At 54.7% G+C, this 15755-nt stretch overlaps 3 protein-coding genes across 4 annotated transcripts in view; 2 read left to right on the top strand and 1 right to left on the bottom strand.

Moving 5' to 3' along the window:
- BRD2 (bromodomain containing 2) overlaps positions 1 to 3573 on the top strand; it is a 41583-nt gene extending 38010 nt beyond the window's left edge. Inside the window, exon 13 of one of the 2 annotated variants that reach the window (XM_058822595.1) lies at positions 1409 to 3573. In XM_058822595.1, coding sequence (XP_058678578.1) covers positions 1409 to 1536 — 128 coding nt within the window. In that variant the 3' untranslated portion in view covers positions 1537 to 3573. The remainder of the gene's footprint in view (positions 1 to 1408) is intronic. The other variant, XM_058822594.1, reaches the window with a different exon arrangement.
- Positions 3574 to 5112: 1539 nt separating this feature from the next.
- On the top strand, positions 5113 to 9003 carry LOC131570275 (class II histocompatibility antigen, B-L beta chain-like). Its single transcript, XM_058822638.1, is given in 6 exon segments — positions 5113 to 5171; positions 5173 to 5267; positions 5749 to 6018; positions 7771 to 8055; positions 8619 to 8725; positions 8829 to 9003. Coding segments are annotated over 6 exon segments (825 nt in total). The 3' UTR covers positions 8838 to 9003.
- A 1377-nt stretch (positions 9004 to 10380) lies between these two features.
- Positions 10381 to 14198, bottom strand: LOC131570273 (class II histocompatibility antigen, B-L beta chain-like). The gene is given in 6 exon segments (XM_058822635.1): positions 10381 to 10569; positions 10673 to 10779; positions 11279 to 11563; positions 13298 to 13567; positions 14044 to 14138; positions 14140 to 14198. Coding segments are annotated over 6 exon segments (825 nt in total). The 3' UTR covers positions 10381 to 10560.
- Between the last annotated feature and the right edge of the window lie 1557 nt (positions 14199 to 15755).

Genomic DNA, 15755 nt, shown 5'->3' with positions numbered 1-15755 from the left:
AGGAATTTTTGGGTATTTTGGTTGGGAATTTTAGGTGGGATAAAAAGCTGAATTTTGAAGGAATTTTTCCCAATTTTTTGTGGATTTTTCCCCTTTTTAGCCAACGAGAAGCCGGAGTCGGCAACGAAATTTCTGGGATTGGGAATTTTGGGATTGGGATTAAAATTTCAGGATTTGGATTGGGAATCTTGGGATTTTGGGATTGGGAATTTGAGGAATTCAGGGAATTTTGGGATGGGTTGGGCAGCTGAATTTGGCTGGAAAAAATCCCAAAAAATTGTTAAAAAATAGGAATTTTTTGCCAATTTTCAGGAATTTTTTGGGAATTTTTGGCAGTTTTGGGTTGGGAATTTTAGGTGGGATAAAAAGCTGAATTTTAAGAATATTTTTCCAGGATTTTTCCCATTTTTTTGTGGATTTTTCCCCTTTTCAGCCAATGAGAAGCCGCAGTCAGCGGCAATGGCGGAAATCCTGGGATTGGGAATTTTGGAGTTGGGAATTTTGAAATCTCACTAAAAACCCCAAAAAAGGAATAAAAAATTGGGGAATTGGGGGAATTTTGGGATTTGGAATTTTGGGTCAGGTGGGTTACTGAATTCTGGGAAAAACCCCAAAATACGGGTCCAAAAATTTGGAATTTTGGGGGAAAAATTTGGCCAAGAATCCCTGAAATTTGAGAATTTTTGCGGAATTTTTAGGAATTTTTGGTTGGGAATTTTAGGTGGGATAAGAAACTGAATTTTGAGGGAATTTTTCCCAGTTTTTTGTGGATTTTTCCCCTTTTTTAGCAAACGAGAAGCCAGAGTCGGCGGCGGTGGCGGAAATTCTGGGATTGGGAATTTGGGGATTGGGATTTAAATTTCAGGATTTGGATTGGGAATTTGAGGAATTTTTGGAATTTGGGATGGATTGGGCAGCTGAATTTGGCTAAAAAAATCCCAAAAAATGGTTAAAAAATCAGATTTTTTTTTCCAATTTTCAGGAATTTTTTGGGAATTTTTGGCTCTTTTGGGTTGGCAATTTTAGGTGGGATAAGAAACTGAATTTTGAGGGAATTTTTGCCGATTTTTTGTGGATTTTTCCCCTTTTTAGCCAACGAGAAGCCGGAGTTGGCGATGGCGGAAATTCTGGGATTGGGAATTTTGGGATTGAGAATTTTGGGATTGGGATTAAAATTTCAGGATTTGAATTGGGAATTTGAGGAATTCAGGGAATTTAGGGATCGGTTGGGCAGCTGAATTTGGCTAAAAAAATCCCAAAAAATTGTTAAAAAATAGGAATTTTTGGGGAATTTTCAGGAATTTTGGGGAATTTTTAGGAATTTTTGGTTGGGAATTTTAGGTGGGATAAGAAACTGAATTTTGAGGGAATTTTTGCCGATTTTTTGTGGATTTTTCCCCTTTTTCAGCCAACGAGAAGCCGGAGTCGGCGGCGGCGGCGGCGTCGCGTCTGAGCGCGTCCAGCTCCAGCTCGGACTCGAGCAGCTCTTCCTCCTCCTCCTCCTCCTCGGACACCAGCGACTCGGATTCCGCCTGAACTTCCCCCCAGATCCCTGCAAAAAACACAAAAAAACCCTGGCAAAAAAACTGAAGAATTCCCGGGAAAAAACGTAAAAAAATCGGGGGGAAAATGTAAAAATTTGGGGGAAAAAATGGGATTTTGGGGGGTGAAAATGGGATTTTTTTGGGTGAAAATGGGATTTTTTTGGGAGGGGGAAAAGGGAGGGAATGGAGAATTGGAGGGGGAATTCCTGGAGAAATTCCCAGAAAAAATTCCTGGAAAAAATAAAAAAATTTGGGAAAAAAATGGGATTTTTTTGGGGTAAATAAGGGAGGGAATGGAGAATTGGGGGTGGAATTCCTGGAGAAATTCCCAGAAAAAAATTCCTGGAAAAAAAGTGGAAATTTTGGGAAAAAAAAAGTAAAATTTTGGGGGGAAAAATTTGGGAAAAAATGGGATTGAGGTGGAATTCCTGGAGAAATTCCCAGAAAAAATTCCTGGAAAAAACCTGAAAAATTCCTGGAGAAAAATGTAAAAAATTGGGAAAGAAATGTGAAAAAAATGGGATTTTTTGGGGTAAAAATGGGATTTTTTGGGGGGAGGGAATGGAGAATTGGAGGTGAAATTCCTGGAAAGAATTCCCAGAAAAAATTCCAGGAGAAAATGTAAAAATTAGGGAAAATTTGGGGGAAAAATGGAAAAATTCTGGGGAAAAATAATGGGATTTTTGGGGAAAAATAATGGGATTTTTTTGGGGAATTTTTGGAGGGGAAAATGGAGGGATTGAGGTGGAATTCCTGGATAAAATTCCCAGAAAAAATTCTGGAAAAAAAATATAAAATTTGGGAAAAAATGGGATTTTTTGGAGGGCAAAAATGGGAATTTTTAGGGGGGAAATGGGAGGGGTTGAGGTAAAATTCCTGGGGAAAATTCCTTTTAAAAATCAGTTTTAAAGTATGAAAAAACAGGAAAAGAGGCAAAAAAAATTCCATAATTTGGGAAAAAAAAGGATTTTTTACTTGGGGATTTTTAAGGGGGAAATCCTAAAAAAAATCCTTAAAAAATCCTTTAAAAATATTTAAGAATTCCTTAAAAATTGCTTGAAAAACCTGCTAAAATTCCTTTACAAAATGCTAAAAAAAACCTTAAAAAATCAAATGTAAAGTAAAAAAGAAATTTCAAAAAAGGCAGAAAAAATCCAAAATTTGGGACAAAAAATTGAATTTTTTCCCCCTTTTTTCCTTAAAAACATAAAATTTTCTTCCCTTTTATTTCCCCTAAAAATTAAATTTATTTTTCCCTAAAAATTGGAATTTTTCCTTTTTTTTCCCACTAAAAAATAAAATTTTGTTCCCTTTTATTTTCCCCTAAAAATTGGGGCTTTTTTCCCCTAAAAATTAAAATTTTCTTCTCTTTTATTTCCCTTAAAAATTGAATTTTTTTACCCTAAAATTTCCATTTTTTCCCATTTTCCCAGTTTTTTCCACACAAAATCCAAATTAATTTCATTTCTGGGAAAATTTAATTTATTTTCTGGGAAAATTCCACCAAAATCTCCAGGAATAAAAAAATAAAATTAATTCAAAAAATAAATTAAATTTAAAAGGGGTTTGGGGGGAATTTTTTAATGTTAAAATTTTTTATTTTATTCCTTTTTTTTTTCTTTTTTTTTTTCTGATTTTTGGGGGGTTTTATTTTGCTTTTTTTGGGGGTTTTTCCCAATTTTTTCCCATTTTTCCTTCTCCTCTTTCCCATTCCCTTTTTGCCCTTTTAGGATTTCGTGGTTTTGGGATTTTTTTTTTTTTCCTAGAAAAAAGAAGAAAAAAAAAATGACAAAAAAAAAGTGGAAAAAAAAGAGAAAAAAAAAATCCTTTGGAATTCTTGGATGGTGTAAATAAAGAAAATATTATTCCAGTCTGGTTGTGGTTTTTTGGGGGAAAAAATTGGAATTTTTTGGGGTTTTGGGTGAATTTATTGGGACTTTTTGGGGAATTTTCGGGGGATTTTTGAGGCTTTAAAATTATTTTTCTGGGACTTCTGGGGGGTTTTGGGATTTGGGATTTTTAGGGATTTTTAGAAGATTTTTTAATGGATTTTTTGGGAATTTTGGAGAATATTTTGGAGACTTTATTGGGGATTTTTGGAGAATTTTTTAGGAATTTTTGGGGAGATTAATGGGATTTTGGGGGGTCTTTTAGGAATTTTTAGGTGGTTTTGGGGGAGGTTTAGGGGGATTTAAGTGGGGTTTTTGGGATATTTTAGAGTGTTTGGGGGGAATTTTGTGCCATTTTTTGGGATTTTAGGGTAATTTTTTAATGGGATTTTGGGGACTTTTTTGATGATTTTTGGAGGATTTTTCTGCAATTTTTCTCACATTTTCTGGGTATTTCGGCATTTGGGATTTTTCTGAGATTTTCGGGGTTTTTTGGGGGAGGGATTTTTCTGAGATTTTTTTTCGGTTTTTCTCGGATTTTTTTATGGATTCGGGGAATTTGGGCATTTTTGGGATCATCCCACGGGAAAACTTCCCCCTCCCCAAACCCTTAAACAAGCCAGGAAAAAAAATCAACCAATCACAGGGCGCGCTGTAAGCATCAGCCAATCAGGGTGCGCGACGCCGATGACTCAGCAGTTGCCGGGCAGATCCGCAGCTCCCAGCGCTGCCCGCGGAGCCGGGTGGGGAATTTGGGGAGGAAGAGGAGGAGGAGGAGGAGGAGGAAGGGGAGGAGGAGGAAGGGGCGGGATTAGAAAGGAGAAGGAGGGAGGAGGAGGAACCGAGAAAAAGATGACGAAGAGAGGAAGAGGAGGGAGGAAGAAGGAGGAGGAATCGCGCCGTTCACCCGCCCCGCCCCGAGGCGGAGGAGGAGGAGGAGCAACCAGAAAGAAGAGGAAGGACAGAGGAAGAGGACCGGCCGAAAGAGGGCGAACCGAAGAGAATTAATCTAATTCATAATTTAAAAATATTATACAAGTTTTAAATCGATAAATTAGTATTATAATAAATCTGCCTATAATGTAACTTAGGTTTACATAATTTTACTAGAATTTCAATAGTAGTAAATAATTTCCTTCATTCCAGTGTTAATAAAATTGTGTTTCAAAAGCGGAGCGGGACAATGGGATCCGAACAAAAAATTCCAGCGATTCCGAGAACCGGGACCCCCCCCTAAATCGGGGGCAGGGTGAGGGCCAGCAGCGGCAGCAGCCGGGGGAGGCTCCGCGCTCCGTCCGTGGCGCTCCGGGCACACCGGGCAGGGTCGGTGCCGCTCCCAGGAACGCGGATCCGAACTGGGGGCACCGGGATCGGGGGAGCAGCACCCCAAAAAGCGCTCAGCCAATGGGAGAGCGGAGTTTAATGAGGCCGGGTAGAGGGTGTTGGCGGGGAGAGGGTTAATAAATTGAGTTCCCCAAGAAATTCTGACCAATCAGAAAAAGGAGCGGAAATGAGTCATCAGTTGCTGGGTAGAGGGTCTGGAAATCGGGCTCCAAACTGACCGGCCAATTAGAGAGCGCAAAAATCACTTCGGCCAATTAAAGAGAGGCCAAAAAAAACCCCAACCAATGAAAGCGCTGCCAGAAACCACGCCCGACCAATCAGGGAGCGCGTCCCTCATGACCCCGCGCCGCTCCGGGCTGGTTCCCGCAGTGGAGCGCGGTTGGTTCGGGGCGGCGGTCGCTGGCCATGGGGCTCGGGGCGGCAGCCGGGGCCCTGCTGGTGGCACTGGGGGTGCTGGGAGCCCCCCCGGGTGCGGGCGCGGAGCTCTCGGGTGAGCGGGGGGCGGGAGGCGCTGGGCCCGGGGGGAGAAGGGGGAAAAGGGGGCGAAGGGGGGAGCCCGGGATGGAGGCGGAGGAGGAGGGGACCCCCCAAAGGGAGAGCGGGAGGGGCTGAGGGGTGGGGGGGAGGGGAGGGAGGGGTGGGAGAGGGTGGGGAAGGGGGAAAAGGGGGAAAAGGGGAGGGGGGACCCCAAACTGAGCGGGAGGGGGGCTGGGGATTGGGGGATTAGTGGGAAAATGGGGAAATGGGAGCCCAAAAGTGATTGGGGAGCGGGCGGAGGTGGGAGGGGAGAGGATGAGGAAGGGGAAATGGGGGAAGGGCGGCAGAGAGGAAGCGGCAGCGCGGGCAGGAGGGTCCCATGGCGGCCGTGGGGCACAGGGGGTGCGGAGTGGGGATCCGGGGTGGGCCCGGAGCTCTGGGGGTGCTGCTGGGGGTGCTGGGGGGCACTGCTGAGCTGTGTGCTGCACTCACAGGGGTGCTCCAGGAGATGTTTCAGGGCGAGTGTTACTTCACTAACGGCACGGAGAAGGTGAGGTACGTGCTGAGGTACATCTACAACCGGCAGACGTGGGCAATGTTCGACAGCGACGTGGGGCACTTCGTGGGGTTCACCCCCTTTGGGGAGAGGAGTGCCAAGTACTGGAACAGCGACCCGGCTGAACTGGAGTACAGACGAAATGAGGTGGACAGGTACTGCCGGCACAACTACGCGATTGTTGCCCCGTTCACCGTGGAGCGCCGAGGTGAGCGCGGGGCAGAGCGTGTCCCCTCGGGCCCTGCCCTGCCAGTGACCATCCCAGTCAATCCCAGTCCTTTCCAGTCCCTTCCAGTATATTCCCAGTCCCTCCCAGACCGTTCCAAATCGATCACAGTCCATTCCCAATTTCTTCCCGTCCCTCCCAGTCCATTCCCATTTCGTCCCAATCCATTCCCAGTGCATCCCAAGTCCCTCCCAGTCTATTCCCAGTCCATTTCCAGTTCTCTCTCCGACTTCCACCCTCTCTCCCAGTGCCGAGTTCTCCTTCCATCTTTCTCAGTGCCACTCCAGGCCATTCCCAGTGCCTCCCAGTCCATCCCACTTCCACCCAGCCCCTCCAACTCAATTCCCAGTCTATTCCCAGTTCACTCTCAGACCTCCACCCTCTCTGCCAGTATCCCCCATCCCCTCCCACCTCTCTCAGTGCCGCCCCAATTCCTCCCAGTCTATTCCAGTCGCTCCCAGTCTCTCGTAGTTCTTTCCCAGTCCATCCCAGTTCATTCCCAGACACGTCTTCTGCATTCCCAGTGCCATCCACTCATATTCAGCCCATTCCCAGTCCATTCCCCATCCCTCCGAGTTCATTCCCAGTGCCTCCCAGTCCCTCCAATTGTATTCCCAGTCCATCAAATCCATCACAGTCCCTCCCAGCCCGTTTCCATTCCATCCCAGTTCATTTCCAATCAGCCCCAGTCCCTCCCAGCGCCCCTCCGCGCGTCCATTTCAGCGACGCGTGAAGCTGACGCTTCTCAGCCAATCAGATCGCGTCTCTTGAAAAGTCACCTGTTGCCAGGCAGACCCTCAGCGCCGAGTGCCCCGCGCTGGACTCGGCCTCCCAGCGCCGCGCCCTTCATTCCCAGTTCCTCCCAGTGCCACCAAAATCCCTCCCAGTGCCATCCCAGTCCCTCCCAGACCATCTCCATTTCCTCACCAGTCCCTCCCAGTGCATTTCCAGTCTGTTCCCAGTTCATTCCCAGCTCACTCTCAGACCTCCACCCTCTCTCCCACTTCCCCCTATTTCCTTCCATCTCTCCCTGTGCAAACCCAATAAATCCCAGTCCCTCCCAGTCCACCCCAGCTCATTCCCAGTCCCCTCGAGTCCTTCAGAATCTCATCCAGCCCGTCCAAGTTAATTCCCTGTTCATTCCCAGACCTCCACCCTCTTTCCCAGTGCCCGGCATCCCTTCCCACCTCTCTCCGTACCACCCAAGTCCCTCCCTGTCTATTCCCAGTGTATTCCAGTATATTGCAAATCCATCCCAGTCCTTCCCAGTCTATTTCCAGTCTCCCCCAGTGCCATTTCCTGTCCCTCCAACGCCCTCCAAGCTAATTCCCAGTTGATTTCCAGTTCATTCCCAGTTCATTGCCAGAACTCCATGCTCACTCCCAGTACCCCCCAACCACATTCACCTATCCCAGACCTTCCGAATCCACACCACTCCATTCCAATCCATTCCCAGTTCATCCCATCCCATTCCCAGTCCATTCCGACTCCATTCCAGTCCCTCCCAGTCTATTTCAGTCATTCACAGTCCATCTCCAGTCTCTCCCAATGGCTCCCAGTGCATGCCCAGTTCCCTCCAGTCCATCCTAATCCATTCAACGCCTCATCCAGTCCCTCCCAGTCCATTCCCAGTCCCTCCCCAGCCCAGCCCAGCCCTCCCCTCTCTCTCCCAGTGCCCCCCAGCTGATCCCAGTGTGTCCCTGCTCTCTCTCTCTCTCTCTCTGTCTCTGCCAGTGCCTCCCAGCGTGTCCATCTCGCTGGTGCCCCCCTCGAGCTCCCAGCCCGGCCCCGGCCGCCTGCTCTGCTCCGTGATGGATTTCTACCCCGCTGCCATCCAGGTGAGGTGGTTCCAGGGCCAGCAGGAGCTGTCGGAGCACGTGGTGGCCACGGACGTGGTGGCCAACGGGGACTGGACCTACCAGCTGCTGGTGCTGCTGGAAACGCCGCCCCGGCGCGGGCTGAGCTACAGCTGCCAGGTGGAGCACGTCAGCCTGGAGCAGCCCCTGAGGCGGCACTGGGGTACGGGGGAGCCCCTGGGGGCGCTGGCAGAGGCGCTGGGCTGTGCTGGGAGGCACTGGGAGGGAGCTGGAGAGAGCCGGGCTGGGAGTGGGAGAGGGGCTGGGGGCTGGGCAAGGGCTGGGCAGGGGTTTGGGGGGTGCTGGGGAGGGTGGGATGGGCTTGAGGGGGTGCTGGTGGGCACTGGGAGGGAGTTTGGGGGCTCTGGGAGTGACTGGGAGGGAGTTTGGGGGCTCTGGGAGTGACTGGGAGAGAGTTTGGGGGCGCTGGGTGTGACTGGGAGGGAGTTTGGGGGTGCTGGGTGTGACTGGGAGGGAGTTTGGGGGCTCTGGGTGTGACTGGGAGGGAGTTTGGGGCTCCTGGGGCGCTGGGGGACAACTGGGAGGGGGCTGTGGGATGCCGAGAGGGACGGGAGGGGCTTTGGTGGCTCCTGTTGAGGCCCAAAAGGGATCGGGGGGAGGTTTCAGACGGTCCCGGCTGGGCCGGGGGCCACAGGGAGGGCGCCGGGAGGGGCCGGGGGTGTCGGCGAGAGGTTTTGGGGGCGCTGAGCCCTGCGGACCCCCCAGAGATGCCGCCGGACGCCGGCCGCAGCAAGATGCTGACGGGCATCGGGGGCTTGGTCTTGGGCTCGGTCTTCCTGGCGCTGGGGCTCGGCTTCTACGTGCGCAAGAAGGTGAGGGCGGGTGCCGGGGGCGGCGTGGCCGCCGTGGCGGAGCCCCGTGCGCGCTCCCGCCGGGGCCCCCGGCCCGGTGTCACCCCCTTTTCTCTGCCCACAGAGCTCCTGAGGCGGCGGCGGCCGCAGCCCCTCCCCGCGGGCTCGGGCCCGGCCGGGACCCCCCGCTCCGTCCCCGCTCCGCTGATCCCGGGGGGGTCCCGTGTCCCCCCCAGCGCCGCTGGCGCTCTGCCCCCGCCCAGTGCCCGCTGCCGGCGCTCCCAATAAAGCTTCCCAGCTGGGCCCGGGGCCGTTTGTTGGGGGGCGCTGGGGAGGGGTCTGGGGGGGCGGGGGGCGATGGGACGGATTTGGGCAAAGGGAGGGGGAGAAAGGGTGGGGGCTGGGCCCGGGGGGAGCGGGAGGAGGAGGAGGAGGAAGAAGAAGATGCGGGGGAAGGGCCGGGGAGAGGACCAGGAGGTGGAGGCGGGATATTTAAGGAGGAGCCGGGGTTAGGAGGAACCGGAAAATAGACAAGAGGAAGAGAAGGAAGAGCAGTAGTACCAGAACCCCGCGGCTTCCGCGCCCACGGCAGAGCCGCAGCCCCCCCCGACCCCGTCAGCATCGCCCCCTCCCCACATCCCGCAGTGAGCGGAGAGGTGGAGGTCCGGCCTTCTTCGGAATCTTGAAATAATTTAATATACCAAATAATTTTAATGTTATTCATCATTTTAGTATTATATGAACATATGAAAATGTCCCCAGAATTTAAAACTATAAGATTTTTATATTATATTATATTATATTATTAATACTACTTAATTTCCCTTACCCCTTGTCAATAAAATTGAGTTTCTAAAGGGGAGCGGAATAAAGTGATCCGAACATAAAACCCTGAACGAGCTCAGTAACCCAAAAATGGGGTTAAATATAAAATAAGCGGCTCTGATTGGCTGGTCCACCACAGCCCGCCCCTCTCCATCACCGCCCCCAGCCGCCCAGCCCCTCAAGGTTTCCCCTCCCCGAAAAACCCCCAGCCCGGGGCTGCAGCGCCCCGGAAATGCCTCAGCCAATGGCAGCGCAGGCAGGAGGTGGCGCAGCCAATCAGAGCTCCGAGCGTTAGATTGCCTCATCGGTTGCCGGGCAGAGCCCGTGGGCGATCGCTCCCCAGAAGAGGGAAGGATGAGGACGAGGGAGGAGGGGTCGCTGCCCGCGGATGCCGCCGTGCCCCGGTGCGGGAACAGCTCCGTGCGCGGCTCCTGCTCCATCCGCCGAGGGAGGATCGGCGCTCGATACTCCCGGGTGAACCCCGGGGTCAGAGACCCCCGTGTTGGTCACACACTTCGTCATGGTGCTCCACATCTTCCTGGCTTCCCCCGTGCACCGGGATGAAGGCCGGAGGATCCCGCTGCTTCTCTTGCTGCTGATCCTCTTCTTCATCTCCCCCTCCACTTCCTCTCGCCTCTCCTCCCCCGATTCCATCGCTCCTCCCGCTCCTCCCCCTTCCTAATCCCGCCTACTTCCCCCCGTCTCACCCTCGTTCCCCGCTCCTTCCTCATCTTCCTCCTCCTCCCGCTCCCCCCGGGCCCAGCCCCCACCCTTTCTCCCCCTCCCTTTGCCCAAATCCGTCCCATCGCCCCCCGCCCCCCCAGACCCCTCCCCAGCGCCCCCCAACAAACGGCCCCGGGCCCAGCTGGGAAGCTTTATTGGGAGCGCCGGCAGCGGGCACTGGGCGGGGGCAGAGCGCCAGCGGCGCTGGGGGGGGACACGGGACCCCCCCGGGATCAGCGGAGCGGGGACGGAGCGGGGGGTCCCGGCCGGGCCCGAGCTCATGGGGAGGGGCTGCGGCCGCCGCCGCCTCAGGAGCTCTGTGGGCAGAGAAAAGGGGGTGACACCGGGCCGGGGGCCCCGGCGGGAGCGCGCACGGGGCTCCGCCACGGCGGCCACGCCGCCCCCGGCACCCGCCCTCACCTTCTTGCGCACGTAGAAGCCGAGCCCCAGCGCCAGGAAGACCGAGCCCAAGACCAAGCCCCCGATGCCCGTCAGCATCTTGCTGCGGCCGGCGTCCGGTGGCATCTCTGGGGGGTCCGCAGGGCTCAGCGCCCCAAAAACCTCTCGGCGACACCCCCAGCCCCTCCCAGCGCCCTCCCTGTGGCCCCCGGCCCGGCCAGGACCCCCTGAAACCTCCCCCCGATCCCTTTTGGGCCTCAACAGGAGCCACCAAAGCCCCTCCCGTCCCTCTCGGCATCCCACAGCCCCCTCCCAGTTGCCCCCAGCGCCCCAGGACCCCCAAACTCCCTCCCAGTCACACCCAGCGCCCCCAAAATCCCTCCCAGTCACACCCGGGACCCCCAAACTCCCTCCCAGTCACACCCAGCACCCCCAAACTCCCTCCCAGTGCCCACCAGCACCCCCCCAACCCCATCCCATCCTCCCCAGCACCCCCAAACCCCTGCCCAGCCCTTGCCCAGCCCCCAGCCCCTCTCCCCCTCCCAGCCCGGCTCTCTCCAGCTCCCTCCCAGTGCCTCCCAGCACAGCCCAGCGCCTCTGCCAGCGCCCCCAGGGGCTCCCCCGTACCCCAGTGCCGCCTCAGCGGCTGCTCCAGGCTGACGTGCTCCACCTGGCAGCTGTAGCTCAGCCCGCGCCGGGGCGGCGTTTCCAGCAGCACCAGCAGCTGGTAGGTCCAGTCCCCGTTGGCCACCACGTCCGTGGCCACCACGTGCTCCGACAGCTCCTGCTGGCCCTGGAACCACCTCACCTGGATGGCAGCGGGGTAGAAATCCATCACGGAGCAGAGCAGGCGGCCGGGGCCGGGCTGGGAGCTCGAGGGGGGCACCAGCGAGATGGACACGCTGGGAGGCACTGGCAGAGACAGAGAGAGAGAGAGAGAGAGCGGGGACACACTGGGATCAGCTGGGGGGCCCTGGGAGAGAGAGGGGAGGGCTGGGCTGGGCTGGGGAGGGACTGGGAATGGACTGGGGGGGACTGGGATGGACAGGGAGGAACTGGGAATGGAATGGGGGGACTGGGATTCGACTGGTAGAGATTGGGAATGGAATGGAATGGATTGGGAAGGGAATGGGATGAACGGGGTATGGATTGGGAGGGAGTGGTGTGGATTGGAAAGGTCTGGGAGAGGTAAATGTGGTTGGGAGTACTGGGAGTGAGCATGGAGGTCTGTCAATGAACCGGGAATGAACTGGAAATCAACTGGGAATTAGTTTTGAGAGAGTTGGAAGGACTGGGAATAGCATTGGGAGGCACTGGGATGGACTGGGAATATACTGGGAGGCACTGGGAATAGACTGGGATAGACATGGGTGGTACTGAGAGAAGTGAGAGGGGATGAGGGGTACTGAGTGGAGGGTGGAGGTCTGGAAATAAATTGGGAATGAACTGGATATAGACTGGGAATCGATTTGGAGGGTCTGGATGAGACTGGGAAGGACTGGGAGGGACTGGGAATGAACTGGAGTGGACTGGAAGGGATTGGGATTTATTGGGTTGGCACTGAGAGAGATGGGAGGGAATGGGGGGAACTGGGAGAGAGGGTGGAGGTCTGAGAATGACCTGGGAATGAACTGGGAACAGACTGGAAACGGACTGGGAGGGTCTGGGTAGGAAATGGAGATGGTCTGGGAGGGACTGGGATGGCACTGGGAGGGATTTTGGTGGCACTGGGAGGAACTGGGAATGAAGCGCGCGGCGCTGGGAGGCCGAGTCCAGCGCGGGGCGCTCGGCGCTGAGGGTCTGCCTGGCAACAGTTGAGTCATCAGAGAGTCGCGCTCCGATTGGCTGAGAAGCGTCAGCTTCACGCGTCGCTGAAATGGACTCGCGGGGGGAGGCACTGGGAGGGACTGGGGCTTACTGGAAATGGAGTGGGATGGAATGGAAACGGACTGGGAATGGACTGGGAGGGACTTGATGAACTGGGAATACACTCGGAGGGACTGGGAGGCACTGGGAATGAACAGGGAGGGATGGGGAAAGGACTGGGAATCGGCTGAGTATGAGAGGGATGGCACTGGGATGGGACAAGGCGGGACTGGGAGTGAACTGGGATGGACTGGGAAAGTACTAGGAGCGACTGGGATATACTGGGAATAGACTGGGAGGAACTGGGATGGCACTGAGAGAGGTGGGAGGGCATGGTGGTTACTCTGAGAGTGCACGAAGATCTGGAGTGAACTGGGAATGAACTGGAAATAAACTGGGATTTGAGTTGGAGAGGCTGGGTGGGACTGGGAGGCACTGGGAGGTACTGAAGTGGCACTGAGAAAGATGGGAGGGGTACTCGGCAAAGGGAGAGAGGAATGGACGTCGGAGAGTGAACTGGGAATGAACTGGGAATAGACTGGGAGTCACTGGGATGGACTGGGATGAAGTCGGAATAGAATGGAAGGGACTGGGAATGGACTGGAGGGCTTGACAGGAAGTGGAAGAACACTGGGATGAACTGGGAATCGACTGGGGTGGACTGGGAGGGGACTGGGAGGGTCTGGGAATATACTGGAAGGGACTGGAATGGACTGGGATTGACTGGGATGGTCACTGGCAGGGCAGGGCCCGAGGGGACACGCTCTGCCCCGCGCTCACCTCGGCGCTCCGTGATGAACGGGCGGGACACCTCGTAGTTGTGCCGGCAGAACGTGTCCACCGCAGCCCGGATGTACTCCATCCTTGCCGGGTCGCTGTTCCAGTACTTGGCATTCATCTCCCCCAAGGGGGTGAACCCCACGTAGTGCCCCACGTCGCTGTCGAACATCAGGAACTGCTCCCGGTTGTAGATGTACCTCTCCACGAACCTCACCTTCTCCGTGCCGTTAATGAAGTGACACTCGGATGATCCCATGAACTGGAGCACCCCTGTGAGTGCAGCACACAGCTCAGCGGTGCCCCCCCAGCACCCCCAGCAGCACCCCCAGAGCTCCGGGGCCCACCCCGGATCCCCACTCCGCACCCCCTGTGCCCCACGGCCGCCATGGGACCCTCCTGCCCGCGCTGCCGCTTCCTCTTTGCCGCCCTTCCCCCATTTCCCCTTCCTCATCCTCTCCCCTCCCACCTCCGCCCGCTCCCCAAATCACTTTCGGGCTCCCATTTCCCCATTTCCCACTAATCCCCCAATCCCCAGCCCCCCTCCCGCTCAGTTTTGGGGTCCCCCCTCCCCTTTTCCCCCTTCCCCACCCTCTCCCACCCCTCCCTCCCCTCCCCCCCACCCCTCAGCCCCTCCCGCTCTCCCTTTGGGGGGTCCCCTCCTCCTCCCCCTCCATTCCGGGCTCCCCCCTTCGCCCCCTTTTCCCCCTTCTCCCCCCCGGGCCCAGCGCCTCCCGCCCCCCGCTCACCCGAGAGCTCCGCGCCCGCACCCGGGGGGGCTCCCAGCACCCCCAGTGCCACCAGCAGGGCCCCGGCTGCCGCCCCGAGCCCCATGGCCAGCGACCGCCGCCCCGAACCAACCGCGCTCCACTGCGGGAACCAGCCCGGAGCGGCGCGGGGTCATGAGGGACGCGCTCCCTGATTGGTCGGGCGTGGTTTTTGGCCGCGCTTTCATTGGTTGGGGTTTTTTTTGGCCTCTCTTTAATTGGCCGAAGTGATTTTTGCGCTCTCTAATTGGCCGGTGCGTTTGGAGCCCGATTTTCAGACCCTCTACCCAGCAACTGATGACTCATTTCCGCTCTTTTTTCCGATTCGCCAGAATTTCTTAGGGAGCTCAATTTATTAACCCTCTACCCGCCAACACCCTCTACCCGGCCTCATTAAACTCCGCTCTCCCATTGGCTGAGCGCTTTTTGGGGTGCTGCTCCCCCGTTCCCGGTGCCCCCAGTTCGGATCCGCGTTCCTGGGAGCGGCACCGACCCTGCCCGGTGTGCCCGGAGCGCCACGGACGGAGCGCGGAGCCTCCCCCGGCTGCTGCCGCTGCTGGCCCTGACTCTCAATTCTGGGGGTCGAATGTGAGGTTTTGGGAGGGGTCTCACGGATTTGGGGTTCTTTGGAATTTGGGGAATTCTGGGAATTAAGGGGTGAAAGGGATCAATCCAAATTTTTTGCAATTTTTGGGGTGATTTTTTTTTAGTTATTTTTCGGGATTTTGGCGGGGGGGGGGGGTCGTGGTTTTTTCGCCCCTTTTTCACGGTTTTAGGGGGTTGACTGTGGTCGAATTCATCTTTTTCCATGATGTTGGGTCTCTGGAAGTGCCTAAATCCCCTTGTCCATGGGATTTTGGAGGGTTTGGCGTGGCCAGACCCCCCTGTACCCAAAATTTGGAGTGTCTGGGAGTGACTTAAACCCCCCTGTACACATAATTTTAGGAACTGAATCTTCCCAAATCCGCTTTTCCCGCGGATTTTGGGGGTCTGGATGTTCCTAAACCCCGTCGTCCCCGGGATTTTGGGGATCTGGCAGTGCCCAAACCCCCCTGTACCCAAAATTTGGGGGGATCTGGGAGTGCTCAAACCCCCCTGTACCCGAAATCTGGGGAACTCAGCGTTCCCAAATCCTCTTTTTTTCCCGATTTCGGGGGTATGTAAGTGCCCAAACCCCCTTGTCTCCGGGATTTTGGGGATCTGGGAGTGCCCAAACCCCCCTGTACCTAAATTTTAGGGGAACTCAACGTTCCCAAATCCTCTTTTGTAGGATTTTGGAGATCTGGATATTCGTAAACCCCCTTGTCCCCGGGATTTTGGGGATCTGGGAGTGCTCAAACCCCCCTGTACCCAAAATTTGGTGAAATGTAAGTTCCTAAATCCCTTTTTTGTCCAGGATTTTTGGGTCTCTGGAAGTGCCTAAATCCCTTTTTTCCAGGATTTTTGGAGTCTGTGAGTGCCTAAAACCCCCGTACCCAAAATTTGGGCAACTCGATGTTCCCAAATCCACTTTTCCCGGGGATTTTGGGGGTTCGGATGTTCCCAAACCCCCCTGACCCGGGGATTTTCGGGATCTGGGAGTGCTCAAACCCCCCTGTACCCAAAATTCGGGGGGATCTGGGAGTGCCCAAACCCCCTGTACACAAAATTTGTGGAACTGGGTTTTCTTACGTCCTCTTTTCCCGGAGTTTCGG

The sequence above is a fragment of the Ammospiza caudacuta genome, chromosome 33, assembly GCF_027887145.1.
Source record: "Ammospiza caudacuta isolate bAmmCau1 chromosome 33, bAmmCau1.pri, whole genome shotgun sequence".
Classification (NCBI taxonomy): domain Eukaryota; kingdom Metazoa; phylum Chordata; class Aves; order Passeriformes; family Passerellidae; genus Ammospiza; species Ammospiza caudacuta.
Note: the sequence above shows the minus strand (reverse complement) of the source record. Positions and strands in the feature narration are given on the sequence as shown.